Below are 25,225 nucleotides of genomic sequence, written 5' to 3'. Positions count from 1 at the left end.
CATGCTGTGCAGCCGAGCGCGAAGCAGAGCGGAGAGCGGCAAGCAGCAATTTCGGGCCTCCCGGCTCAACTCTGCCTCTCTTCTAGGCCGAGAGGATCCGCAGCGGCCTGAACGGCGGAGAAGAAGCTCAGCAAGCTGCTGCTGCAAAGGGAGCAGCCTCGCTCAAGAAGCATCGCTTTGGCGGCAAGAAGCGAGGGGAAGGCAGCCGCACCTTTTCTCCCGCTCTGCCGAGCCATGGGCGCTGCTGTTCCGTGCCGTCACGCATGAGCCTTCTCTTCCTTCATCCTTGCGCTGCCGAGCAACGATCTGATGCAGTGGATTGGTGACTCTTCAAGGCTGCTGTCTTGCTCACAGGTCCGTGCCGCAGAGGCACTTCCACTCCTGCACCTGCCCGTTGGTATCCCACAACTCGACGCGCCCAAGGCTGAGCGTCTTGAGCTTCTCGCTTCCAAACTCGATGCCGTCGCCCTGCGTGCTCCACACGCCGTCCTTGCGCAGCTGCTCGATGCGCTCCTCGGCCTCGGCGGCCGAGAGCGGCGCATAGAGCAGCGAGGCGTGCGGGAAGAACGGCGGCTGGTCTTGCTTGCCGAGCGCTGAGCGCATCGCGGCGTTGAGCGCCAGAAGCGAGGCCTCTTCCTGCAGCGCAAGTAGCACGCACTGCGGAGACAGTGAACGCTGATCAGCAGCCTTCCAGCCTGGGCCTGTGATGGAGCATACCTGGAAGAAGGCGCCGCGCGTCGTGCAAGCCTTGAGACCAGCCTCGATCGGTCCCTTGCCATGCTCTTTCCGCCATTCATCAATCGCCTCGCACGTCGTCTTCCACAGCGCCTCTACGCCCGACTTGTCATCCGGAGCAGGCGCTAGACCGGACAGCAGCGTGACGTGAGCGTCAAACGGCGCTGAGGCGCGCGGCTCGGCTTGCCGCAGTGCATCCATCATGGGCGTCAGCACGGCCTGCTCTGCTGCCGCCGGACGCAGCCAGAGGGAGTAGCCTGCGAAGAAGCCGGCCGATTGAGCTGCGTGAGATGTGAGCAGGACAAAGCGGCGCAGGCAGAGAGACGCACCCATCGTCGCAGCTGCTCGCTCGAGGAGGTAGTTGTGGGGAGCAGAGCACGTCGGGCGAGCGTGGGAGCGAGGCAAGCGTCGCGCTTGTATTCGTGACTTGAGCTGGGCGTGCGTTTTTGTACTGTCCGCGGCCGGTGGCCCGTGCAGCGACCTCCACTCCGGCCCGCTCGCCTCCACCCTTCCGAGCGCCTACTTCTCGCTTCTCTCCCTCACACCACCATCCACAGCAACCATGGCGAGCGTTGACAAGTCGATCCATAGCGCTGCCTCTGGCGTCGCGGCCGAGACGGCGGCCAAGCACTCGAAGCCGGCGAGCAACGGCCTTGTGTTCTAGTGCGTCGCCTCGTCGTCCCGAGAGCGAGCGGGCCGCTCACGCCTCGCTGCAGCTCAGGCTGGTTCTGCCCGTTCGTGGCGCGCGTCTGGATTGCACTCGAGGAGAAGGGCATCGACTACGAGTATCGCGAGATCAACCGTGAGCTCACCGTGCTCTCTGCATGCCAGATGGTGGCTAACCGGCGCGGCTGCAGCATACAAGAAGGAGGCGCACTTCCTCGCTGTGAGCACCTTGCCGCGGACACGTGAGCATTGCTGACAGTTCGCCGCAGATCAACCCAAAGGGTGCTTGCGTCTTTCTCACAGCGCGATGATCACTGCTGACGTTGGGGTGCAGGTCTCGTGCCCGCGGTCGAGCACGACGGCGCAGCGATGTACGAGTCGCTGGTGCTGCTTGAGTATCTCGAGGAGACCTTCCCTTCCACGGCTCCACTCTTCCCCTCCAAGAATACAGCGCGCGCACACGTGCGCATGCATATCGACCAAGTCGTCAAGAAGATCATGCCGTCGTTCTACAAGACGCTGCAGGCGCAGCAGGAGGAGGAGCAGAAGGAGGCACGCAAGACGCTCACTGCGGCGTTCAAGGAATACGCCGAGGCGTTCCCGAACAGCTCTAAGCCGTTCCACGGCGGTGACAAGCCAGATGCTGTCGACGTCGCGCTGGCACCATGGGCCTGCCGCCTCTTCTGTGAGTCCTGCCCGGCTGGCCTGGAGACGAGTCGCTGATGCAGCACATCAGTGCTTGAGGAGCACCGTGGCGGGCCATTCCAGGCAGCCGAGGTCGGCGAGGCGTTCATCAAGTGGCGCAAGGCGATTCAAGACTGGCCCTCGGTCAAGGCCGTGCTATCCACGCCGGAGAAGTACACCGAGGTGTACCAGCGCTACTTGAGTGAGTCGACGCGAGCGAGACGCAGCGCCAAGCCTTGGCTGACACGCACTGCAGATGACGAGGCGATGAGCGAGGCAGCCAAGGCTACACGAAGCGGCGGCGTGATCCCGTAGAGCCTGTCGTCTCTCAGATCGTCGTCAAGCCATCATCTTGCCTCCACCATGTGTGTCCTCCACTCGTTTTGCCTCCAGCTGTCCCGCTGCGTTTCGTTACTCGATGCACTCGGTCGCCGAAAGAGAGAGACCTCCCTGGGTGCCCCTCCCTTGAGGAGATCAATCGAGCGCTCGCTGCGCCGAGATGGGCGCCTCGAAGCGGCGGCTTTGTGCCTGAGCAGCAGGCGAGATGACGCGCGCCGCCAGATCTTCTATTCTGCGCTCGGCGCTCGTAGGTCCTTCCGCAGAGAGAAAGGCAAGAGGGGTGTTTCCCTTTGTTCTGAGATGTCAGCCAGAGGGAGATAGTATGGAGAGAGAAGCTGGAGCGAGATGCTGCCTGACGCCAGAAGGTGCAGCACCTGAGCTGGCGGTGTGATGCTCTTGTCCGGCCTCGGGCGGCCTGCGCTGCTGCCGGCCGAGTGAGCGCGCCGCCCAAGAGGTCACGCGCAAGCTCTGCGGCCACGCTAGCGCCGCTGGCAGGGGGCCGCCCCGACCTCGGCTGCGCGTGCTTGTTTGACCTGCGTCATCTCGGGCCAGCAGCTCTCGTCTCGTCCTCCTGTCACTCTCCACCTCTGGCTCACAGCTCTCTTCGCCGAGCGTCGCGCGCATCCTCGCCCACCCTTCTCGCCCACGAGCGCAAGCGCCCCGGCACTTTTTGGCGCTCTGCTGCGCACGCGCCAGCCTGCCACCGACCTCGCGCCCCTTTCCCTCGCGGCCGGCCGCGCCACAGACTGGAGCCTGCGCAAAGCTACCTGAGCAGTGCTATCGCACTTGTGCGTGCGCAGGCAAGTTTGCTGTCGAGCCTGCAGCTGCGGCACCAGTCCTCGTGGGGAGCAGCCTGGCAGTCCGTGCACTTGCGGTCGAGCGCCACGCCTGACACAGCCGACGCCATGCCGGACACGAGCACGGGCGAGGGCTCCAAGGGCGCTGCGGCAAATGCTGCATCGTCTTCGTCTGCCACGAGTGCGTCGATGAAGCGCAGCGCCAGCGCCGCGACGCCCTCTGCGCCCGGAGCTGCGCCCGCTCTGCCAGCTGCCGCTGCGGGCAGCGCATCGGGCGGACCCAAGGGCAGCCACAACTCGTCGCGCCGGGCCTCGAGTCCTGGCCGCAGACATGCGCAGGCAGCTTCTCTGCAGGCTGGTCTACAGGCGCCCTCGCAGCAGCCTTCGCACGCGGGGCAGAAGCACGCCGCAGGTGCTCCTGGCACCTCTCCATCTGGCTCTGCGCCGCCGCAGCGGAGAGGCTCGCAGGGCATCACCGCCGGCGGCAGCAGCAGCGGCGCGGGCAATCGGAGAGGCTCGCACGGCGCACGCTCGGCCTCGGGCCGCTCGTCGCAGCAGCAGCGACACGACGGCGCCGGGGAAGTGCCCAGCGGCGCAGGCCAGCGCAGGAACACTGGGCCGACGCATGGCGGCAGCCAGAAGGGCCGGAGCGATTCGATCGCCGAGCCGACATCTCATCACGCCGGCACAGCCAGTGCCACTGGGAGTCACTCGTCACCTTCGGCCTACCATGCAGGGCGCGCGGCGTCCTTGCCAGGGAGTGCTGCTGGCGGCGCCAATGGCCGAATGCGGGCGAGCACAGCTGGCTTCCAGCGAGGTGGTGGCGGCGGCGCGAGCAGCGCCTACGGCGGCGGCATGAGCAACATGGGTAACTCGTCCGCTGCCGCCGCCGCTGCATCGCTGGCCGCCGCCATGGCGCAGAACGGACAGCTGGCGCAGCACCTCGCAGCCGTCGGTGGCTACATGCGCAACGCCGCCAACTCGCATACGTCGCCCTCATCAAGCATGTCGAACGCACAAATGCATCATTCCGGTGGCTACGCCTCGTCGCCGTACATGTCGGCAGCCGCAGCCGCAGCTGCGGCGACGCAGAACCTCAGCTACGAGCGGCACACTGCCGAGCTGACGAACTGCATCATCGCCTTTCTGAGCCCGATCCTGCCGACGGAGGAGGAGTACCGCATCAAGGAGGCCACGCGCCGCCAGCTCGAGCGGCTCGCGGGCAAGGTCAGCCCAGGCGCCAAGCTGCTGGCGTTTGGCAGCATGGCGAATGGCTTTGCGCTGCGGAACTCCGGTGAGTGAAAACGTTCAGGCGCCAGCGAAGCCCCTCCCGGCACGAACAAGCAGAGCGGCTGCGTCACGATCGCTGCTGACTGCTTGCGGCGGCCCGCGCAGACATGGACCTCTGCTGCCTCATCGGCAAGGCGGCCGACGGCTCGACGCCGCCCTTCAGCGCGTCTGCGTTGGTCGAAGAGCTTGGTCAACTGATTCGCGAAGGTGAGTAGCCAGTGTCACACCGCATCCGAGCCTTGTGATGCTCATCTGTGCCTGCAGAGACGGACTTCAACGTCATGCCGCTGCCAAAGGCGCGCATTCCCATCATCAAGATCAGCCGGCGTGAGTGGAGCGAGCATGCACTGTACATGCGCAGCTGCTGACGCTGCTCGCCGCAGCACCGACCGCCGAGCTGCCGTATGAGATCTCGTGCGACATTGGCTTCGAGAATCGCCTCGCTCTCGAGAACACTCGATTGCTGCTTAGCTACGCGATGGTCGATCCGCCGCGGTTACGCACGCTTGTCCTCTTCCGTGAGTGGCCACGTTGAAGAGCCGTTGGCGCCAGCAGCAGCTCACATCGATGCACTGCATAGTCAAGGTGTGGACGAAGAGGCGAAAGCTCAACTCGCCGTACACGGGCACGCTGTCGTCGTACGGCTACACGCTCCTTGCGCTGTTCTTCCTCACGCACGTCAAGCGTGAGTGTCGTGCTGAGGTCTGCCGTCTGCCGCTGCTCATCTACCATCACCAGGCCCCGCGGTGCTGCCCAACCTCCAGCGCATCCCGCCCGCGCGGACGCTGTCGCAGGAAGAGGTGCTGCTCAACGGGCACAACATCTACTTCTACGACGACGTCGCCACGCTGCGGCAGGAATGGGCCTCGCAGAACACCGAGAACGTCGGCGAGCTCCTCATCGACTTCTTCCGCTACTTCAGCAAGGAGTTCACGTACTCGCGCGACGTCATCAGCCTGCGCACCGAGGGCGGCCTCATGTCCAAGGACAACGAGACGTGGACAGCAGAGGTGCGTGTGCGCAGGCAGCTGCACGAGATAGAGTCTGCGGCTGACGCTTTGACACTGTCGCCAGCTCTGCATCGAGGACCCGTTCCAGCTCGGCTACAATGTCTCCCGCACCGTCACGAAGGACGGCCTCTACACGGTGAGCCGTGCGTCTCAGATCTATGGCTGGCGTGCGCTGACACTGCGCAGATTCGCGGCGAGTTCATGCGCGCCGCTCGCATCCTCACGAGCAAGGCCGACCACGTGGCACGCGCGCTTGCCGAGCTGTGCGAAGAGCGCGAGGACGGTCTCTCCCGTGCGCCCGACTTTCCCTCGCGCTCGCGGGGCGGTAGCGTTCCTGGGCATTCAGGTGCGGCAGACGCACGCCTCATGCGCGACCTCTACTACCGCGAGACGCCACGGCGGTACGATGCGCCCGGCGCCAGCATGTTTGGCGGCAGCTTCGCTTTCGAGGAGATGGCGCGCGGCCTTGGGCAGGCGCAGGGCGGCCAGCGCGTGGCCATGGCACGTCCGACGGCCGCAATGCTGGCGCCGCTGAGCCAGAACAATGGCCTCAGCCCGCGTGTCGGCCGCGCCGCTCGTGTCGCTTCGCGCTTCGAGCCGCCTGGGCGCTCGTCGAGGAGCGCGCAGCCGCAGGCTGGCTTCAGCGCCAGGAGCGAAGATGGGTCGGGAGCAAACGGCTACGATGCCCACCTCCGGGCCTCGCCGCAAGGCCTGCGGCCGCATGAGCTGCCCGGGACTTCGACTGCCGAGCACCCGACGAGCCTCGACGCACACCTCGCCGTGCCCGACTCGTCGCAGCCGCTCAATCGCTCGCTCAGCCTGCAGCACGGCAAGGAAGGCGTCTCGCCGGCGCTGGACATACCGAAGGGCAAGCAGCGCGTGCAGCTTCCGCTGCGCTCTGAGCCAGGCTCTCCATCCCTGGGCAGCCCGGCGCCGTACGGCGACTTCGACGCCATCGCTGCGCTGAACGGCATGACGCTGGACGTCTCGGGCCGCGCTGGGCCGCGCAGCACCTCGGGCTGCTCCTCGTCGGGCGCTGGCGGACGCGCGTCGCCGCTGCCACCGCTGCCTCCCAGCTCTGACGTGGGTGCCTCGACATTCCTGGCGAGCCGTCACGCCGGATGGAGCTTCCTGCAGCCGGCTCTGCGAGCCGGCGGCGGCGCCGGCCGGCCGAGCGACGCGCGCTCGTTCGGCGGAGAGAGTGCCTCGGGCCACTCGTACGCGCCGCTGGAGGACGACGACGAGGGCGGCGAGGTGCACGATGACTCGAGCAGCATCAGCGAGGGCACACTCGACGAGCTGGCGCGCGTCTCGGCGCTGCAGGACATCGACGACCGGCACGACGACGTCGATGACCGCGCCTCGCCGGCACTGATGCCGCCGGGTGCGGCGAGCCGCATCCGCTCGTGGGCCCGCACATCAAGCGCGCCGCGCGTCGAGGGCTTCGATGGCGGCATGGTGCCGCCGTCGCCGGATCTGGAGCAGCATCTGGAGGACGTTGAGCCGGAGCTGGAGGACGATGAGGAGGAGGTCGACGTGCGCAGTGCCCGCGGCCTGGCACACCTGCGCGCCGAGGAGCTGGCCACGCCGACGAAGGCGACGCGCTGAGCGCGGACCAATATGATGCACTCCGGCGCAGCACAGTATATGACTGAAAGAGCCTTGCTTGGTTGCAGAGGAAGAAGCAGTGCGCTGCGCCAGGGCGAGGCTAGAGAGGCAGGAGCAGGAGAAGGGCGGGCGCGGCCAGCAGGCTGGGCGCAGCGCGTGGGAACACAGCCCGCTCTGCTGGCCGCCGCCCCGGCTCAGAAGCGCAACAGCAAGCGCTGCGATGCCTGTGCGCGCCTCTTCCTTCCCCACCACTCGCACCGCCTCGCCCAATCTTCACTCACTGCCCACCCATGTCCTCCGCCACACCAGCCCGCGCGCCCTCGCCCGCCACGCTCGCGCGCGAGCTGCACAGTCCCGCGCTGCTCGCCTTCGCCAGCACGCTCGTGCCCGCGTCCACCTCCTCCCCCTCGTCCTGCTCGGAGACCGACGTCGCCGCCGCCGCCGCGCTCGACGCACACACCGGCACGGCCGCACGCCTGCGCCGCCTGGCGTACGGCGAGGCGCAGAGCCCGGGCGGCGCGCTCGAGGGCCTGCAGGAGAAGGTGGCGGCGGCGCAGGCGCGCGAGGAGCGCCGACTGCAGACGCTCGAGAAGGCCAGTGCGCTGCTGCAGGCGCAGATGGACGCAGCATCGCAGCAGGCATCCTGAGCGCGATACATGCAAGTCCAGCTGGCCTTGCTCGGGCAAGCATGGCTCTGCCGTCGCATCACGGTGCCGAGCCTAACCTACGACGAGCTACGCCGGCGCCCTACGCGTCGCACCCGGCGGGGTGCAGAGTGTCAAGCAAGTCGATCGCGCGTCCTGCCGCGTGCGGTGCGCTCGCTGCACCATCATCGCGAGCACGCTCTACTCGCCCAGCGCTCAAGCCACGCCGCTCATCGCATTCCTGGCCGCCCGCTGTGCCTCGAGGCGCGGCACTGCAGCACGCCCTGCATTGCGGACGACTCAGCTGGCCACGTCTCTCGCACCGGCCGGATCTACACCGATGCATTGTCTATTGTACAATTGTATACACAAGTAGCGTGACACGGGAGCGGAAGCAAAGCAAGCAGCAAAGCGAGGCGACCCCAGAGCAGCGGCGGTGCGGCCTCACGCCCACTTGCCGATGAGGCTCATGGCCGCCGCGCCGGCGCTGAGCCAGAAGACGGCAAGCACGCACTGCTTTGTGCTGGCGTCGCGCAGCGGGCCGAAGATGAAGTCGCCGGCGAGCAGCTCGACGAGGGACTGCGCGGATGGGCAAGCACGCGTCAGCGCAAGGAGTGCCGCAGGGACGAAGGGCGCGGAGTGACGCACCGTGTAGAGCAAGATGCCAGCACTCATGCTGTTCAGCACGCCGATGGCCAATGCAGTACGTCCGTCGTTCTCATCGAACGAAGCGCGCGCGCCGATGCCGATAGCGATGCCAATCGGCGTGGTGAGGGCATAGCTGAGCGCCATGCACGTCTTGGCGAGCGCCGAAGTGCTCAGTGACGGCAGTAGCGCAATGCGGCCGCCGAGCGCCAGGCCCTCGAAGAGCTGGTGGAACGCCATGGCGATGAGCAGCGTCACGAAGCTCTCGCTGGACGTGGCGCCGAGCGTGACGCCGATGATGACGGAGCTGCGAGGCTGGACTCAGCATGGACGGTGGCGGAGGAACGAGGCGCGACTCACTGGAAGATGATGCCGCTCTCGAGTGCGACGACCTCCATCTTCTGCACCACTGCCTGCGCCATGAGCAGCTGCTTGTTCTCCTGCACGCTGCTTGCGCGACTCGGCGGCGGGGAAGGTCGTTCCTCTGCCTCCTCCGCCTCCGTCTGCGTTCTCCGTCTCGCAGCCACAGCCGCGTCCGCCGCCTGCGTCGGCGTCTCGCTCTCCTCGAGGCGTGCGCCGCCGAGCGCGCTGAGCTCTGGCGGCGCACAGCACCCAGTGCGGGCAGGCGCGTCACAGTGCCCGCCGGCCGCCTTGCGCCGCAGGCTGCGCAGCATGAAGAAGTCGAGCAGGAACATGAGCCAGAGCGCGCCCATTGCGATGGCGGGACTTGTGGGCTCGAAGGCGAGCTCGCTGTGAGAGGCAGGGTCAGCATGGCGCTGAGGGAAGCGTGGAGGTGGCACGCACGGCAGGCAGGGGTTCTGGAACGTGGAGAAGGCCTCCCAGAGCAGGTGGATGAAGGCCGTGGCTGCACAGACAGTCAGCATGGCGCCAGCTCTCACGTCTCCCCGCCTCACGCACCCAGGATGATGCCCGTGCCAAAGTGCCGCAGCGCAAAGAAGATGCGCGCCAGCCAGCCGTCGGCGTCCGTCTCATGCTGCGCCGGTGTGTCCCGCTTGCCCTTTGCGTTGCGCAGCTGGATCGCGCGGCTGAGCAGCGGCACGGCCGTGCCCACGAGCGACGTGGCGAGGATGATGAACAGGCCGCCGACGGTCAGGCCAAGTGCGGCCGGCTCGGTGCGCGCCTCGAGCTGCGCCGCACAGAGCTCGGCGTTGGCGGCGACGAGCCGGCGGAGCAGCTGCTGCGTCTCGGCATGGGCGGAGGCGCGCGTCTGGTGTGCGAGCGCCGGAGAGGCGAGCAGCGCGAACGCGAGCAGCAGCCGGGAGCGTGATGGCGGCATGCCGGACGCTCAGGAGGTGGTTGCGGGGAGTGCGAGAGGGGTGAGAGAGGCAGACCCGGTGGAGAGGTGAGGGGGCCGGTGCGGTCCTCAGCCGATCCGGCCGCCCCACGTGAGCTCGGCCATGCTCCTCTGCCGGCGCCCTGCGCCCCTTCCGGCAGTGTCGCCGCACCTCCTCTCTTTGCGGAGAGCGTCACCATCGGACGATTGTGCAGCGTTGGCTGTGCTCCTGCCCCGGAGCCGCCGAGCGGAGGCAGCGGCAGCGGCAGGCACGCCGAAAGGCTTGGCGCGCCTTGACAGGCGTGAGGCCTCCGGCTGCCTCCGCAAGGCGCGCGCACGTGATTCGGCGCAGCTGTTCCCACGGCATCCGCTTCTCCTATCTCCCTCCAGCGCATCACTTCACGCGCTCGGGCAAGAGCTCGAGTCACCGGCACCATCAGGGGGCCTGTTGCATCGCCGTCATCATCGCAGCAGTGCCCCGATACGCAGGTCCAGTGAACGGTTTCAATTATGACACGCGCGCCCATGCGCACACGCGCTCATCTGGCACAGCGCAGAGATGGGGCAGAGACGCAACAGCCGAGGCGCATCGGGCGCTCAGAGCTGGCCGGCGGAGAGCAGGTCCTCGAAGGCAATCTTGCAGCGCTTCGACATCGTCTTCTCGCCCTCGCGCACCCACACGCGCGGGTCGTACTGCTTCTTGTTGGGCTTGTCGGCGCCCTCGGGGTTGCCGACCTGGCTCATGAGGTAGTCCTTCTTGTTCAGCACAAAGTCGCGGATGCCCTCGAGGTACGCGAACTGCGTGTCCGTGTCGACTGGCGCGGCACGGTGAGCACAGGCGTGAGAGCTCAAGGGGCGCGCGCAATTGCTCACCGTTCATCTTCACGACGCCGTTCTTGACAGCCGTCGTGATCTCGTGCTTCTCCGAGCCCGAGCCGCCGTGGAAGACCAGGAAGCTGCGACAGGTCAGCGCGCGTCCTCTGCGCGCACGCAGGCCGGGCGCCTACTCACACCGGGAGCTCCTTGTCGCTCTTGAGCTGCTCGCGCACGTAGTCCTGGTGCTTGCGCAGCAGGTCGGGCTGCAGCGAGACGTTTCCGGGCTTGTACACACCCTGCAGGACCGCGCGTGTCAGTGCCTGGCTTCGCGCTCCACTTGCGCGCAATCTCCACTCACGTGCACGTTGCCGAAGCCGGCCGCGATGGAGAAGTTGGGCGTCACCTCGCTGAACTGGCGGTAGATGTCCCAGATGTCCTCGGGCTGCGTGTAGAGCGAGGCGTTGTCGACGTTCTCGTTGTTCACGCCGTCCTCCTCGCCGCCGGTGATGCCGATCTCCATCTCGAGCCACACGCCGATCTTGGCCATGCGCGGCAGGTACTTGAGGCACGTCTCGATGTTCTCCTCCTTGGTCTCCTCGGACAGGTCGAGCATGTGCGAGCTGCAGAGCAGTCAGCGCGCGGCACTGGCGCGAGCCACACGCGGCAGCGCTCACCTGAACAGCGGCTTGCCCTCCTTGGCGAAGTTGGCCTCGTCAGCCTCGAGCATTCCTGCGTGCGCGCGTCAGCACTGCTGCGTCGGTTGCCCCCACACTGCGTTCACGCACCGTCGAACCACGGGAGCAGCTTCTTGGCGCAGTGGTCCGAGTGCAGCACAACGGGGATGCCGTACGACTCGGCGACGGCGCGCACGTGGTTGGCGGCAGCGACGGCGCCGGCGATGGACGCCTGCTGCTTGTCGTTGGCGAGGCCCTTGCCGGCGAAGAAGGCGGCGCCGCCCTGCGAGACCTGCAGAATGACGGGCGACTTGGCATCGCGCGCCGCCTCCATGGCGGCGTTGGCGACCGACGACGACGTCACGTTGAAGGCGGGGATGGCGAAGTGCTGCAGAGAGCATGAGCGAGAGAAGCGGGAGGGACGCATCGATGCGGCTCACGTTCTCGCGGCAGTAGTCGAACAGCTGGGCAGGGGGTCAGCGCATGCGTGCGAAGTGGTGCAGCTCGCAGTGCTCACCTTGTAGACGTCCTTGCCGTCAACAACGCTGAGCACAAGGATCAGCTGCTGAGCACCAAGCAACGCAGAGCTGGCCGTGCACGCAGCGGCGCGAAGCCGGAGCAGGAGCAGGCCGAGCGCGGCATGCGATGCGGCACTCACCCAGCGGGGACAACATCGAGGACACCCATGATGAGTATGTGAGGTGGTGGGGTAGGCGGTGCGTGTGGTGTGGGGTGGTGGTGAGGAGGCAGGAGCGGCGCCCGGTGGAGTTGGGCCTTCTCGGAGCGGCGCCAGCAGAGCGGCCGTGCTCGGCTGCAGCTCTTCGCGCTCGGCCACCCGCACGGCGGCAGGAGCAGGCACGGCGCCTGTGTCCGACGGCCCCGCCCGCCACGGCCGCACAGCCGCTATGCGCGCCACCGCCGCAACCCGCACACTGCTCCCGTGCCTGCATCCCGGCTGCTCGGTGCGCCGTGCGCAGCGTGCGCGCCTCGCCTCCATCTCGCTGCCGCCGCGCGCTGTGAGTTGGGGCAAAAATGTCGCTCTGCCTGCGAAGGGCCAGCTTCGCTCCTCGACGATCCTCAGCCAGCGAGCATGCAGGGTGCACGCTGCGGAGTCCTTGTCGCCCAGACACTCTTGCACATGCGGGCGCAGCGGAGCACAGTGAGCGAGAAGGAGGTCAAGCGACACCTCGCGCGCGCGCGCGCCTCGGGTGGTGCCGTGACGTGAAGCGCCGATCATCTGCGCAGAACCCGAGCGGCTCCGAGGGCGCCTGGCACACGCTTGCACCCTGCAGCGCCGCGCTGCCGCTTCTTTGGACAAGCGAGAGGGACAGCGAGCTGCTCGAGATGGAGTAGGTTGGGCTCGCTCGCTCGCTGCGACGGCCCCGGCGGCTCGGAGGGATGCAAGGTCAATCGCGCCGCTCCTCTGGCGCAGCGCCGCGAGTTCGTCCGCCCGCATCCGCCCCTTGAGGCGCACGGCGAGACTTGGACCCCTCTCGCTTTTGCTCACCGGCAGATAGCCTTCTCTCTGCACACTGACGGCCTTGCACATGATGCAGGCGATGCGTCATCTCGCAAGCCATGCAGCATGGACGCATATAGATGCCGGGACCGAGCGGCGAGCGAGGCGGCAGCGAGACGACCCCAGGGGCCTCAGGGGGTCATGGACGCGCCGAGAGTCTCAGATTGTTCCAGGCGAAGCATCATCACCCTCTCGCAGGAGCGGTCACAGATCTCTCGAGGCTCTATTTCGTTTTGGCAGCTTGCCGTCTAAGCACCGTGCTGCTCCGCCTCCTTGAGGTGCTTCTTGAACAGCTCCTCGGCGCGCGTCCACACGGCGCCCTTGCCCTCCTCTGCGCCGGCGCCGGCCTCCTTGGCCTGTGCGTTGCCGGCCAGCACGTACGGCAGCTGCAGCAGCGACGGCAGCAGGTCCGTCGAGAAGCCCTCGCTCGCCTCGCGCGGCAGCAGCGTCGGCAGGTGGTCAATCGAGATGACAGTCAGCGGCGGGTTGCCCGCGCTGCAAGCACATGGTCTATCAGCTCGCGATCTGCGCAGGGGTGCTCGCTCCACTCACCCAGTCTCGACGTCAACAGTCGGCTCCTCAAACGTCGTGTTGATGTCGTAGATCGGCAGCGGGTTGTTCGGGTTCGTCGTGTCGCAGCTGACATCGACGACGCAGCCCAGGCGGCGCTCCTTGCCGGCCTGCGAGATAAAGTCGCGCGACAGGAACGGCGGGATGGGCTGGTTGAGGTAGATGCAGTTGACAAAGATGTCGACTGGCGAGGAAGGGATGAGCAGCAGTCACGCATGCACGCGCAGAGTCAGACGCACCGTCGAGCATCTCCTGGTACGGCCCCGGCTTGGCGCTCGTCTCCTTCATGTCCCAGCGCACAATGTCCTCGCTGGGCAAGCAGGGTGAGCACAGCTCCGACCAGCATGACAGATCGCTACTCACGGGGCAACGCCGGCCTTCTCGAGGAAGTCAATCGCGCCGCGGCCGCAGCGGCCCAGCGCACCCACCACGAGCGCCTTGACCTTGCCGTCGGGGCGCTTGCTGCGGATGAGCTCGACCTTCTGCTTCGAGTGCTCGATGAGCTCGCCCTCGTTGGGGTAGCGCGTCTGCTTGCCGAGGCGGCCCTTCTCCGGGTCGTGCAGCTGCTCCGCCAGCGCCAGCACGCCGAGCGCCGCGCCCGCGAAGCCGGCGTGCCAGCCGAACGCGGCCACGCGCCGGCCGTTCTTGTCCTCGAGGAACTCAAGATCGTACAGCTTGCCGCCGCCCTGCTTGAAGCGCGACAGCACGTCGACCCAGCCCGCCTGATGCTTGTAGCAGTGGGCAAACTGGATGTGCGTGTGCGGCAGCGGCGGGCCCGGCGCCGGCAGCTCCTTGAGGCCGATGATGGGGATGTCGGCCGGGATCGAGTCCCAGGTGTTGTGCGGTGCCAGCTTGCATCCGACCCTGGGAGCCACGTCAGTGGCCAGCTCGAGCGACGATGCGACCTCTGCCAGCGCCCGCGCCCAGCGCCTCGCCTGCCTTCGGCTTCTCCTGCGTCTCCGCTAGCTCATGCCTCCCGACGCTGTCCAAGCTGCGCGCCCACCTTCCGCAGCCGCAGCTCCTCGCCCTCGTCACCTCGCGCGCCGCACTCACTTCTCGTACTCCTCGTCGTCGAAGATGCGCTGCGGGTCGCGCTCGACGGTGATGTCGAAGCCGGCGTCGATGAGCTGGCGCGCCGTGGCGGGCGTGAGGGCGGCGCGGTGCTCGAACGGCTTCATCTCGCAGCGCAGGTAGAGCTGCTGGCGGGGCGCGGACATGCTGGGCAGGGCGAGGGGGATGATGGGTGAGGTGGTGGTGAGAGAGGCCTCGGAGCTTCCAGGAAGACTCGACTGCCGGCCCCACCGGCAAGAAAGTGTAGTCGGCGCGCGTGAGTTTGTAATGCCGACATTGCGCCCAAGCACGGGCGCAATACAACCTCGGCGCGCGCCCGAGTCACCTGGGCGGAGGGCGCACGTGCCGCGCTCCGAGGTGGAGCAGCTGGCCGAGCGGGGGAGTGGGGCCGCGGCACAACGCTGCCTCCCTCTCGACCGCATCCTCACCCCCGCCTTCCCGTCGCCTGCCCCCCGTCTCGCTCCCTCACTCGTCGGCCACGGAGCGCAGCGCAGCCGCGATGAATACTGCCGACGACTTCGACGACCTCTCACGCGTGCGCATGCCTCAGTCCTGGCCGCGGCGGCGCAGTCGCTGATCCTCCAACCCAGGCATGCTTCACGATCCCGTGCGGACCCGTGCCGACGCAGGCCGCATCGTCCAGCAGCGCCTCCGCCTCGCTGCCAGCGGGAGCTTTCCCATGTCTGTCCGGCTATGAGACCTCGCCACTGCCGGCACAGCTGCGGCGACAGGCGCATGCACTGGCTGCCGCCGCGCTGGATGCAGCACTCGAGGTGAGACGCCGCGCGTGTATCGCATAGCTGCGGCCCTGCTCACAGTCGCGACCAGCGCACACTCGACGCTCTGTATGCGCCGCTTCTGGCCGGGCTCAAGACATGGGCTGCGCCAGCAGCCGAGACGTTCTGGCTGCCCGGCGCAGCGCCGCTGCCGGCTGCTGCGCTGCTCGGTAGCGCACGGCATGCCTCTCTCCCCGCACGCTTGAGCACGGCGCTGCTCGGCAAGAGCAAAAACAACGTCTTCGTCGAGCTGGCTGCAAGCGAGTACGACTCGCTGCACTCGGCACAGAGCCTGTTGCTGCGCCGCGCTCGGCGAGACATCACGCTGCGGCGCAACGAGAGCGTCGCTCAGGGGAAGCGCAAGGAGGAGGGAATCGATGACCTGCTGCAGCTCGGCAGTGAGTGAGCGCGGCGCAAGCTGCAGCAGCCTAGCTGATTCCTTGCTCTAGTCGAGACGCTCTTCGTCTCTCTACCTGCGCTGCCCTCGCATCCGCCAGCTGCGCTACAAGATCTTCTCACGTCGCTGGCGTCCGCTTCGCGCGGCTCAGGCACACGCGTCTGCCTGCTCTTCTGGCTGCCCTCGGCTCCTGCACTGTCGCAACGCGGCTCGACGAAGGCGAGCGGCATCGGCAGCCTGGGTGAGGCGCTCCCCCTGCCGGCTGCTGTGCGCAAGCTGTGCGAGATCCAGTCGTTCACCCTGCCGACGACGAGTGAGACGTGGGACAGCATCACGCTGCAGGTGAGGCATCAGTCGATCATTTGAGCCTGCCCGCCCAACTGACGACTCGCGTAGCTGCACATGAACAAGCATCACGTCCCGCCAATATGGCTGGGTCCGACGCTGTGGGAGCAGATCGAGCGAGGCTTCCACGACGTTGACGGCCGCGTCGAGAGCGTCTGGCGGGCTCTGCAGGTCAGTACCCGCTGTGCGCAGCCCAGCTTGTACGTCGCTGACCCCCTGTGTAGCTTGCTGTCTTGGATCACTTTTCGGCCGATCCGTTCTCAACTCTGCTCTGTAAAAGCATCCCGCCAGCCGACGCCTTCACGCCTTCATTCTATGCTCGGCTGCGCCAGCTACTCCTCAGCGCTGTGGAGAGCCACGGACGCGTGCCGCCGCGGCCAAGCTCTGCGGTAGACTTGCATCCTCGCGCACACTTCGAGCTGCTGCTCACTTCGGACGAGCATTTGCTGGCGACGATGAGCGAGGTAGCTCAGGCGCAGAGAAGCGCGACGCGCACCCGTAATCTCGGTCTACAAGCTATCGCAGCGCTGGACTCGAAGCTCGAGCTCGGGCAGGCCGCTCGTCCGAGGCCTGGACAGCTCTGGAGCGCTCTGCTGAGCGGCAGCATCGCCAGTCTCATCTCAACATTGTGCTCTGCCCTGCATGCCGCCCCTCTCGCGCGGCTGCTCTCGGCGCTGGACGAGCTGGATGGCCTGATCCATCGCGAGCATGGCCCGGCATGGCTTTCGCAAGAGGCAAAGGAGTGGCAGGCCAAGCTGGGCGAGCAAAAGGACGAGGCGATGGACGTTGATGGCGAAGAGGGGCGCGTTGAGCGCGTTCATCGCCAGCTCGTACGCGAAGAGAGCCTTTCGGACGCCAAGAAGGAGCTCGTGGCTTGGCTCCGACGCTCGTTGCAGTGAGTCCGGCCTGTTCTACCTTCGAGGAGTTGTGCTGACTCTCTCTCCGCAGCACCCTGTGTGTTGCCCCACACGAGCTGGCGTTCGCTGAGATCTTCGTATACGACGATGCAGGCGCCATCGCCTCGCTGCTTGAGCCGGCGCCTCGGGCGATCTTGCTCGCGGCACTCAATGATCCGTGGGCGTTTCTCGAGTCCGGCCTCTCTTCAGCGGACGACGCGCAGGATGACGAGGACGAGGATCGCGCTGCCCTGCAAAGAGCGCAGGCTGTCGCAGACGTGCCCGACGTCTGTCGCGCTTACGTGCTGTACCGCGATGCCGGCCGGCTGCTGAACCTGGCAGACTGGTACAATGCCTTCGCGCAGGGCATCGAGGCACAAGCGCGGCAGCGCGACGGCGCACACGCCGAGGTCGACGAGGACGAGACGCAGGCGCGCTTCGCACAGAGCGTCTCGGAGCTGGCGGCGCTCGGCTTTCTGCGGCGCACAGGACGCAAGCCGGAGCACGTCAGCAAGACGGTCTTCGATCTGCCGCCGAGCAAAGTCAAGGCCAAGGCTGGCGGCGCTGCGAAGTCACGCGAGGCCTCTGTGCATGCCTGATGGAGAATGTCACCATTTCGAGAGAGCAGGAGAAGCAGCAGATGCACAGTCCGAGGATACATGTGATGGAGACGAGAGTAGCAAAGGAAGCAGGGCAAAAGCGGACGCGCCGCTGGCTAGCCTCGGACAGCGCGAGGCGTGTCGCAGGGCGAGCCGAAGAAGTCGAAAGGTGTTGAGGTGCGATCAGGGAGACAGCTCCTCCTCGTCCTCGTGGTCCTGCTCGGCGACAGCCGACGAGCTGGAGCCCCAGGACTCGCCGCGGCCGTCGACGGAGCTGAGGCTCTTTGGGCTGTCCTGGCCGATGCCGTGGCCGAGCTCGGTGGACGGCGCGCGGTTGAAGCGGCCGCCGCCGATGGCGCCCGAGGCCGTGTCCGGGCGCAGCGAGAAGCCCTCCGCCGTCGAGGCGAAGCCCGGGCTGGCCGGATGCGCGGCAAGCGGCAGACTGAGGCGCTTGAGCTTCTTGCCGCTGCCGTTGATGGTCGACGAGCGCGAACTCGGCGCATACGAGGTGGAGGGCGATGCGGCGTCCATGCTGCTCATCGAGCCGGAGTGCGGAATGCCGGTGGCACCTGCGAGGTAGCTCAGGCTGGCGTTGTGGCGCTTGCGGTCCGACGACTGGGCCGACTGGATCTTACGCAGCTCGTCGCGCGCCTGCTTGTACGCCGAGCGGATCTGCGTCTCGCGTGCGCGCTGCTCGGCCAGCTGCGTCATCAGCGCCGAGACCTGCGTCTCGCGGCCCACGTTGGCCGAACGCTGCAGCGGGTCGCTCGTCTTGAGCTCGCTAGGGCTGTTGGCCGACAGCGCGATGGCGGCGCGCAGCTCGGCGATGTCCTTCTCCTGCTGCTGCATGCGGCGCAGCATGTCGTCGCGCTCGCGCTCGACCTCGGCGAGCCTCTGCGCGGCACCGTCGTTTGGCGGGCTTGAGGATGTCGACGTGTCGCCGACGTCCTTCTCGTCCGCGCGCTTGCTCGCGTCGGCTTGCGACGCGGCCGCTTCCTTCAAAGCGTTGAGGTCGGCGAGCGCTTTCTGCAGGTCCTGTTCGGCCTGCTTCTGCGCCGCGCGCGCCTCGTCGTGCTGCCGCCGGGCGACGACGAGCTGCTTGGCGGTCTGGCCGTCAGCCCCGTTGACAAAGGAGGTGAGCTGCAGCGTCTTCTGCATGTCGGCGCGCGAGATCTCGTGCGCGCGCTGCGCCTCCTTGAGCTGCTTGTGCAGCTCGTTGCTGCGTGCCTCGTGCCGCTGCTGCGCCTCGAGGAACTGGCGCTTCAGCAGGCCAATGTCGCCGCGCCCGCGGATCTGGTCCTCGAGCTCGGCAATGCGCTTGCGCGCGAGCACATTGTCCGACATGGCGTCGGCCATCTCATCGTACACGCGCTCGAGCTGCGCAGCCTGAGCCTTGATCTGCTCGTCGCGCGGGTCGATGACCTTGGCGCCTTCGGTGTAGCCGGCGACGCGAGCCTTGTCGAGCTCCTTCTCGGCAGCGGCGAGGCGCTCTTGCAGCTCCGAGTACTGCGTCTCGTGCTCCTCGGTGAGCTCCTTGATGTGCTGCGCGTGCTCCTCCTCGAGCTCGTCACGCAGGCCGACATTGCTGAGGTTGCGCTGCACCGTGTCCGAGTCGAGGCGGTTCGTCGCGAGCGTGAGCTGCTCCTGCAGCGAGCTGAGCATGCTGCGCGCGTGCGAGGCCTCCTGCTCCGAGTTGAGGTGGCGCTGCTGCGCCTCCTTGCGCTCGCGCTCGGCTTTCTGCAGCTCGTCGCGCGCAGCTCGCAGCAGCGTAACAGCGCGCTCGCGCTGGTTCTCCTCGTCGGCAAGGCGCGTGCGGACCTTCTGCGCGTCTGTGCGCGCACTCTGTGCCGCGAGGTTGGCCTGCTCGAGCTCTTCGCCAAGCCTGCGCGCAGAGTCCTCGTGCGTCTCGGCGTGCTCGAGGGCGACGGCGAGCGCATCGCGCAGATCGTCATTGTCGTCGTCGGCCGTGTCGAGCTCGAGCTGGTGCGTGTCGAGCATGTAGTCCATGACCGTGCGCTGCTGGTCGAGCAGGTCGAGCAGCTTGCGGATCTCGGCGGAGCTGAGCTCGAGCTTCTGCGACATCGTGGAGAGGTAGCGGCCCAGGCCCTCGCCGTCGTTGATGCCCGCGAGGGGCGTCGTCTCGCGGACAATGACCTCAAGCGCGCGCTTCTCCGACTGCAGCTGCTTGAAGGCAGTGGCGATTTCTGAGAGCCACACGTGGTCAGCGGATGCGCATCCTCTGCGCGCTGCAGCCACACTCACCGCCAAAGGCGCCCGAGAAGCGGCCCTCCGCGCGCTTGATCCGTTCAAGGCTCCCGGGCTTGGAGGCGCTGCGCTCCGCCTCCATCTCGCCGCGACGAGACTGCATAGAGGTCTGCCGCTGGTCCTCAGAGCTGAGGTACGAGAGGCGCGCCTCGCTGACCTCCGAGCTGGGCGTGTAGAGCGAGCTTGCAGCGTGAGACAGCGAGCTGTCGCCCTTGCTGCTGCTCGCGGGCAGGGCCGAGCCTGCCGGTGCTGGCGCCTCGTCGGCTGTCGGCACAGCGAGAGCTGTGTCTGTAGACGCCGCGGCCTCGTCAACCGTCGACGCAGGCATGACGGAGGAGGACGTCGTGTCTACCGAGGTCAAGTCGACCGAGGCGCTCTGCTCGTCCGGAGCAGCCGCGCGCGCTTCCTGTCCAGGCGTAGGCGTCGTGCCGGGCGTGGCGAACGCCTCTGCAGCGTCGCCTTCAGCAGGCGAAGCCTTCGAAGCTGCTGCCGCAGACGGAGAAGTCTTGCCTTGCTCCGCTGTTGAGGCCGCACGACCGGGCGAGAGTGTACGCGACGCGGCCACCTTTGCGGCCTTGAGCAACACGGGCGCAGAGTCGACGCGCACTGCCGACAGACGCTGCGGCGAGCTAGTGGGCCCGCTGGAGCCGGCTGCCGGGGCCGCCGGGGGATCATGGCGCGTGGCAGTCTTGAGCACAGCAGTCTCCTCCTCCTCGTCCTCAGCCTCCTCGCGCACATGTCCGAGCTCCTCGGCATCCTGGCCAGCGCCAACAGCGGCCGACTCGGTAGAGTAGGTACTGCCTGCGCTGATGCGGCGCTCGTCGTCCCGGCTCGGCTCCTCCAGCATAATCTCCTGAGAGGGCGACACCTGCTGCGGTTGCTGCTGCTTGGCGGCGGCACGCAGCGAGGCGCGGCGGTCGTTGTATGACATCTCGGGCTCGATACGCTTCAGCAGTGCCTCAGCGTGCTCTGCGCCAGCGTGCGTCTGCATGTGGTGTGCAGCGACGAAGCTCGCGGTGGCGGTAGATGCCTTGCTCTTCATTGAGCCGGTCGCGCGCGACAGCGCCGCTGAGGAGGATGAAGGCGTCGCTTCTGAGGGCGAGTTGCCGGCCGAGGAGGACAGAACGGGCGGAGAGCGCAGGCCGGCAGCAGCAGCAGCAGGGGCAGACGTGGTGCTGTCGCCGGAGCTGCGCTTGCCCGCGCCATGTGATGGGTCAGAGGCATCGCTGGAGAGACGTAGTCGGTGCAGCGAGTTGCTGCGCGACTGGCTCGTGAAGGAGCCCTTGCTGAGACGCGCGCTCGACACGCCCGAGGGCGTCGTCGGCAGCGGCGGTAGCGGCTCCATGGGCGGGTTTGTCGGCGGCGGAGTCTTGCCGCGTGCGATCGGGCTGGGCAGGCCGCGAGAGATGCCGGGCGAGTTCGAGTAGGAGTGGCTGGCGGGGCTCGCATCCAGTGCGAGTGCGGCCGGCCGACTCTTCTTGCCAATGCTGCCGATTGGCGAGGCTAGCTTGGCAGTGATCTCGCTCGTCAGCGCCGGCGTCTGCGGCGACGCTGGAGACGTCACAGAGCGGCTGCTGGGTCCAGGCGCGTCCTCGTGCGCAGTCTGGAAGCTCGAGATGCTGGCCAACGATGCGCTGTTGGGCATGCCGGATGCGACCTTCGACTGCGCCGGCATGATGTTGCTGGCGCCGCCGATGCCGAGGCCAGCAAGCGACGACACCGAGGCAGGCGAGGCGAGCTGCTCCTTCTCCTCGCGCATGTAGGCGACCTGTGCCGAGTCGTTCGAGGCAGCAGAGCTGCGCTTGCTCGGCTCGTGCGACTCAGAGTCGTGGAAGACGAGCTTGGGCGTGCTGAAGTGCGACGCATGGCTGTGCGCCGAGCCGCTCATGCGCTCGGATGTCGACTCGCTAGGCACGTCGGCGTCCGGGCGCATCGTCTCCATGCCCGACTCGTTCTCGTCCTCCGGCAGGATGCCGCTGAAGTCGACGTGGCTGGTGAGGTGGCCAAAGTCGGCCAGCTCGCTGCGGCTCCAGCGCGAGCTGTCCTGCGACAGCACGCTGTCTCTCTGCCGTGCCGCGTTGCCGGTGCTCAGCGAGGGCAGCAGCGCCGGCGCTGCGGCCTCCTGCAGCGGCAGCGTCGTTGCGCGCGGCGTGCTCGCAGCCTCGGACACTGAAGCCTGCGACACGGCATCTTGCGAGGCGAGCGGAGACGCCGCGTCGCTCTCCGCCGGCGGCTGCGGGTCTGCCGCAGCCAGCGCCGCGAGCCGCTCGGCCTCTGCACGCTTCGCTGCGTTCTCGGCCGCGACGAGCGTGGCACGCGCCGCGATGGCCGAGGCAATCGACTGGATATTCGACTTCTTCTCCAGGGGCGACGAGCTGCCGCCGTCGGTGCCGCTCTGCTGCGCCTCGTTGCTCGAGGCGCGGCGCGTCGGGATCGTGGGCATGAGCAGCTTGCGCGGCGTTTTGCTGGGCGAGGGTGCGCCCATGCTGGCCAGATCGCTGGCAGAGCCGCGCGGCGCCGTCATGTCGCTGTCGATGGACGAGGAGGCGCTGGGCAGGTCGAAGGAGCGCTTGGTGCGCGGCGCGCGTGCGTTCGTCCACACGCCCGCCGTCGGCGGCGAGGCGTCGAGCGAGGCAGACTCCTGTCCGAGACTCTCGCTGCTGCGGCGCGGCGCACCGAGCTTGGCGCCGAGGCCGCTGGCACCGCTGCGCCGGCCGCCGCTGGGCTTGAGCGGGCGGCGCTTGGAGGCGCCCGCAGACTCGGCGGTGGGCGAGCGCGGCGACTTGGCGCTCATGAGAGTGCGCTCGCAGGGCCCGTGGGACAGCTCCGAGCGGCACAGACGACGGCGGCGCGAGAGAGAGCGAGGTGTCGGCGCAGCAGCAGGTGCGACGGGCCGAGCCAAGTCACGCGAAGGGAGGGCAGGGATGGTGGTGAGAGGCGGAGCGGAAGCAGCTCGGCGACGTCTGGAGTCTGAGTGCCGCCTCGTCGTCAGCCAGCAGCGTCACCTCGACTCGACTGGACTGCCGCTGCTGCGTGCGCGGGCCGCGCTTGCGAGGCCAATCTCGGCCGGAAGGTTCGTGTCTCAAGCGGAGCAAGGCGGTGAAGCAGCGTGCAGCGCTGCAGGATGCGGCACCGGCAACGCGGAGTGCGGCACGCGGGCAGTCGCCGAGAGGGGAAGAGGCCGCACCGCGCAACCGAGACATCGGCGCCGCGCACCTTTAAGCTCGGCTTGCCGGATGCAGACGCGGCGCCGCCCCCTCGGCGGCACCAGCGCCGTGTGCGGCGTTTGCACCTCACGGCATGCACCTCTCAACGCTGCAGATGCAGGCACATGGGCGCCGGCGGCGCGGGGACGCGGGAAGCTCGTGCTGTGTCTTGCTCTCGCACATGTCTGGGATCTCGTTCTGTGGCTTCCGTACGCCTGATGCTGCTCTGCTGCTCGCTCCCTTCACCCTCATCGTCCAGCGCCGTGCCTGGTGTGCTTGTGAGAGCGTTTCACAGCATCCAGCTGCGCATGCTGCATGACGATGCTTCTGGCGCCTCGGCTGGACCCGTGGTCTCATTGCGCCGGCGGGAGGAGCATGCTGCCGGTGTGTACCGCTTGGCACCGTTCACACCGGCTCCGTCGGCGCAGCCAGCGGATAGCACCCCATGCGTCACAGCGTGTCCTGGTCCCGGTGCAGGTCCTGTAATTGCAAGCACATGCGTCTCACAGGAAGCGCCAGATGGAGTCGGCGCCCTTGCTGCTCTTCCAGCGCCCGTACGCCGAGCACGCAAACCACATCAGCACCATCAGGCCCTGCATCGCCAAGCGATGTCAGCGCACCGCCGGAACGAGGGCGGCCAGAAGGGTTCGCGACTCACAGCATACGTGCAGTAGTACACGGCGCCCAGGCCGATGCCGCGGCCCTCGCGCGCCCATGGCGGCAGCTGGTGTGCCAGCGGCGAGGGGATGATGACGAAGCTAGAGAGAGGGACAGAAGGACGTCAGCTCTGCCCGGTCTGACCAGCCACATATCTGACCCACGCGAGCAGCTGAATGACGATCTGGTGCGCCGCGTAGTAGAAGAGCGGCGTCTGGCCGAATGGCAGCAGCGCGGCCGAGAACAGCGCCGGAACCGGCAGCGAGAAGAGCGCCAGCAGCAGAAAGCAAGCCGAAAGCGTCAGGAAGGCATACGCCGGCGATGGCGGGTACTGCGACAGAGGAAATGAGTGATACAGCGTAGTGGTGGCGGCGATGAGAGCGCACCTTGGTCACGTAGAGGAAGCTGCGCCAGCTCGCCAGGTACTGGTTGGCGCCGGCCGGCAGACCCAGCTGGTCGGGCGTGCGCAGGCAGTCCGTCGAGAGGTTGCCAAACTGCAGCAGGCGCGTCGCAGCGAAGAGGCCGCCGAAGATGACCGCCAGGCTGGCGTTGAAGACGCCCACGGTGTGGCGTGCCCAGCGCGCGCGCACCAGCACGCGGCCGTACAGCAGGCCAAAGAGGACAAAGGAGAGCCAGCCGATGGGCGGAAAGGCAGACATGACGTGGATGTTGACGCACTGCACGACGCCAAAGGCCAGCTTGTACCAGAAGCGCGGCGCATCGAGGCGACACCACTCGGCGGACGCGGGCCAGCCGGCCGTGGTGTGCGCCTCGGCGGCGGTGCAGGCGCCTTGGTTGTCGCTCGTCCACACGTTCGCCCAGAGACTGACGGCCGAGAGAAGCAGCAGTACGGCGTCGACGAACATCGATGCGTGCCGCTCGCCGTCGGCCTTGGCCTTGCTGGCCTCGGACGGCAGCGGCTCCGGCGGCGGACGGGCGAAGCGCAGGCCCAGCGTCGGCTGCAGCCAGTGCTCGATGGCAATTGTCATGCCGCCGACGCAGACGTAGTCGATGGCCAGCGCCCACAGCACGGCGTTGAAGACGATAAAGTACGGCGGGCGCACCGAGAGCAGCAGGAACGTCACCTGGTTGACGAGCAGCAGCGCAAGACCACGCTTGAGCAGGTGCGAGACTTGCTCCCGCGGAGGCGTGCCGCGCGCGTTGCGGCTGGCGCTCCAGTAGGCCAGACCCATGCCCATCAGCATGGCAAAGCCCGGCGCGCAGAGGTGCGTGAGGGTGCGCAGCAGGAACGGCTCCGTGTCGCTCCACTGCGTCACGACCGTGCTTGCTGCCTCAGATGCCACGGCCGTGCCGTGCGGGTAAGCGCCCAGAATCACGGCAATGTGGTCTGCGCTCGCAGTCCGTCAGCGTTGCCGAGCGCCAAACTAAGCATGGCCGCTCACCGGAGGCCATGGCGACCATGAGGAAGCCGCGCAGCAGGTCGGGCGCCAGCTGGCGAGCCGGTGCCGCGCGTGCAGACCCCTGCGGCGCGAGATCCGTCTCCTGCACGTCGGTCTGCCCCGCCAGGCGCTGCAGCAGCGGCGAGCGCTCCGAGGGCGCCGCCGCGGCGGCGGCTGGTGTGTCTCTCATGTGTGCGTTGCGAGGAGGGGCGTCGACGGTCGTGGAGAGGACACAAGAAGCGCTGCAGCTCCACCTCGCGCCCGTTGCCGCCGGTCGGCGAGGCGCGTCCCCTTTTCCCCGCGCCGGCGCTTTCGGCGGCGG

At 67.6% G+C, this 25,225-nt stretch overlaps 10 protein-coding genes across 10 annotated transcripts; 4 read left to right on the top strand and 6 right to left on the bottom strand.

Annotated features, from left to right (window-relative positions):
• Positions 1-130: 130 nt before the first annotated feature.
• Positions 131-1,141, bottom strand: FA09DRAFT_217426 (hypothetical protein). Its single transcript, XM_025739530.1, has 3 exons — positions 1,065-1,141; positions 718-992; positions 131-593 (listed from the first exon to the last, which is right to left on the bottom strand). Exons 1-3 carry the CDS (start codon positions 1,066-1,068, stop codon positions 258-260), a joined length of 615 nt encoding a protein of 204 aa, XP_025600021.1. The 5' UTR covers positions 1,069-1,141; the 3' UTR covers positions 131-257.
• A 156-nt stretch (positions 1,142-1,297) lies between these two features.
• FA09DRAFT_316201 (glutathione-S-transferase) lies at positions 1,298-2,519 on the top strand (the record flags this gene model as incomplete). The annotated part of the gene is made up of 7 exons (XM_025740837.1): positions 1,298-1,398; positions 1,452-1,537; positions 1,593-1,621; positions 1,671-1,683; positions 1,736-2,086; positions 2,138-2,287; positions 2,342-2,519. The coding sequence occupies 7 exons, from the start codon at positions 1,298-1,300 to the stop codon at positions 2,398-2,400; spliced, it is 789 nt and encodes a 262-aa protein (XP_025600020.1). The 3' UTR covers positions 2,401-2,519.
• Positions 2,520-3,329: 810 nt separating this feature from the next.
• FA09DRAFT_337239 (hypothetical protein) lies at positions 3,330-7,129 on the top strand (the record flags this gene model as incomplete). The annotated part of the gene is made up of 8 exons (XM_025743980.1): positions 3,330-4,515; positions 4,617-4,718; positions 4,776-4,838; positions 4,895-5,029; positions 5,092-5,196; positions 5,250-5,521; positions 5,586-5,657; positions 5,708-7,129. 8 exons carry the CDS (start codon positions 3,330-3,332, stop codon positions 7,127-7,129), a joined length of 3,357 nt encoding a protein of 1,118 aa, XP_025600019.1.
• A 290-nt stretch (positions 7,130-7,419) lies between these two features.
• Positions 7,420-7,776, top strand: FA09DRAFT_337238 (hypothetical protein; the record flags this gene model as incomplete). The annotated part of the gene is made up of 1 exon (XM_025743979.1): positions 7,420-7,776. The coding sequence occupies one exon, from the start codon at positions 7,420-7,422 to the stop codon at positions 7,774-7,776; it is 357 nt and encodes a 118-aa protein (XP_025600018.1).
• Positions 7,777-8,106: 330 nt separating this feature from the next.
• FA09DRAFT_328524 (ZIP zinc/iron transport family) lies at positions 8,107-10,041 on the bottom strand. The gene is made up of 5 exons (XM_025741805.1): positions 9,337-10,041; positions 9,223-9,283; positions 8,779-9,168; positions 8,422-8,725; positions 8,107-8,352 (listed from the first exon to the last, which is right to left on the bottom strand). Exons 1-5 carry the CDS (start codon positions 9,713-9,715, stop codon positions 8,218-8,220), a joined length of 1,269 nt encoding a protein of 422 aa, XP_025600017.1. The 5' UTR covers positions 9,716-10,041; the 3' UTR covers positions 8,107-8,217.
• Positions 10,042-10,262: 221 nt separating this feature from the next.
• On the bottom strand, positions 10,263-11,931 carry FA09DRAFT_328523 (hypothetical protein). Its single transcript, XM_025741804.1, has 9 exons — positions 11,861-11,931; positions 11,720-11,747; positions 11,643-11,666; positions 11,314-11,590; positions 11,203-11,257; positions 10,887-11,148; positions 10,724-10,824; positions 10,586-10,668; positions 10,263-10,527 (listed from the first exon to the last, which is right to left on the bottom strand). Exons 1-9 carry the CDS (start codon positions 11,887-11,889, stop codon positions 10,310-10,312), a joined length of 1,077 nt encoding a protein of 358 aa, XP_025600016.1. The 5' UTR covers positions 11,890-11,931; the 3' UTR covers positions 10,263-10,309.
• Positions 11,932-12,790: 859 nt separating this feature from the next.
• Positions 12,791-14,508, bottom strand: FA09DRAFT_316192 (putative saccharopine dehydrogenase; the record flags this gene model as incomplete). The annotated part of the gene is made up of 5 exons (XM_025740836.1): positions 12,791-13,216; positions 13,274-13,475; positions 13,531-13,601; positions 13,655-14,155; positions 14,345-14,508. 5 exons carry the CDS (start codon positions 14,506-14,508, stop codon positions 12,970-12,972), a joined length of 1,185 nt encoding a protein of 394 aa, XP_025600015.1. The 3' UTR covers positions 12,791-12,969.
• A 274-nt stretch (positions 14,509-14,782) lies between these two features.
• FA09DRAFT_359141 (hypothetical protein) lies at positions 14,783-17,402 on the top strand. The gene is made up of 7 exons (XM_025745064.1): positions 14,783-14,897; positions 14,953-15,135; positions 15,191-15,536; positions 15,588-15,877; positions 15,932-16,051; positions 16,105-16,775; positions 16,829-17,402. Exons 1-7 carry the CDS (start codon positions 14,862-14,864, stop codon positions 17,373-17,375), a joined length of 2,193 nt encoding a protein of 730 aa, XP_025600014.1. The 5' UTR covers positions 14,783-14,861; the 3' UTR covers positions 17,376-17,402.
• FA09DRAFT_345362 (hypothetical protein) lies at positions 17,374-22,628 on the bottom strand. The gene is made up of 2 exons (XM_025744691.1): positions 19,638-22,628; positions 17,374-19,579 (listed from the first exon to the last, which is right to left on the bottom strand). The coding sequence occupies exons 1-2, from the start codon at positions 22,432-22,434 to the stop codon at positions 17,559-17,561; spliced, it is 4,818 nt and encodes a 1,605-aa protein (XP_025600013.1). The 5' UTR covers positions 22,435-22,628; the 3' UTR covers positions 17,374-17,558.
• A 721-nt stretch (positions 22,629-23,349) lies between these two features.
• FA09DRAFT_337232 (hypothetical protein) lies at positions 23,350-25,093 on the bottom strand (the record flags this gene model as incomplete). The annotated part of the gene is made up of 5 exons (XM_025743978.1): positions 23,350-23,439; positions 23,505-23,604; positions 23,668-23,834; positions 23,890-24,851; positions 24,907-25,093. 5 exons carry the CDS (start codon positions 25,091-25,093, stop codon positions 23,350-23,352), a joined length of 1,506 nt encoding a protein of 501 aa, XP_025600012.1.
• Positions 25,094-25,225: the final 132 nt, after the last annotated feature.

The sequence above is a fragment of the Tilletiopsis washingtonensis genome (genome assembly GCF_003144115.1).
Source record: "Tilletiopsis washingtonensis strain MCA 4186 unplaced genomic scaffold FA09scaffold_5, whole genome shotgun sequence".
Lineage (NCBI taxonomy): Eukaryota > Fungi > Basidiomycota > Exobasidiomycetes > Entylomatales > Tilletiopsis > Tilletiopsis washingtonensis.
Note: the sequence above shows the minus strand (reverse complement) of the source record. Positions and strands in the feature narration are given on the sequence as shown.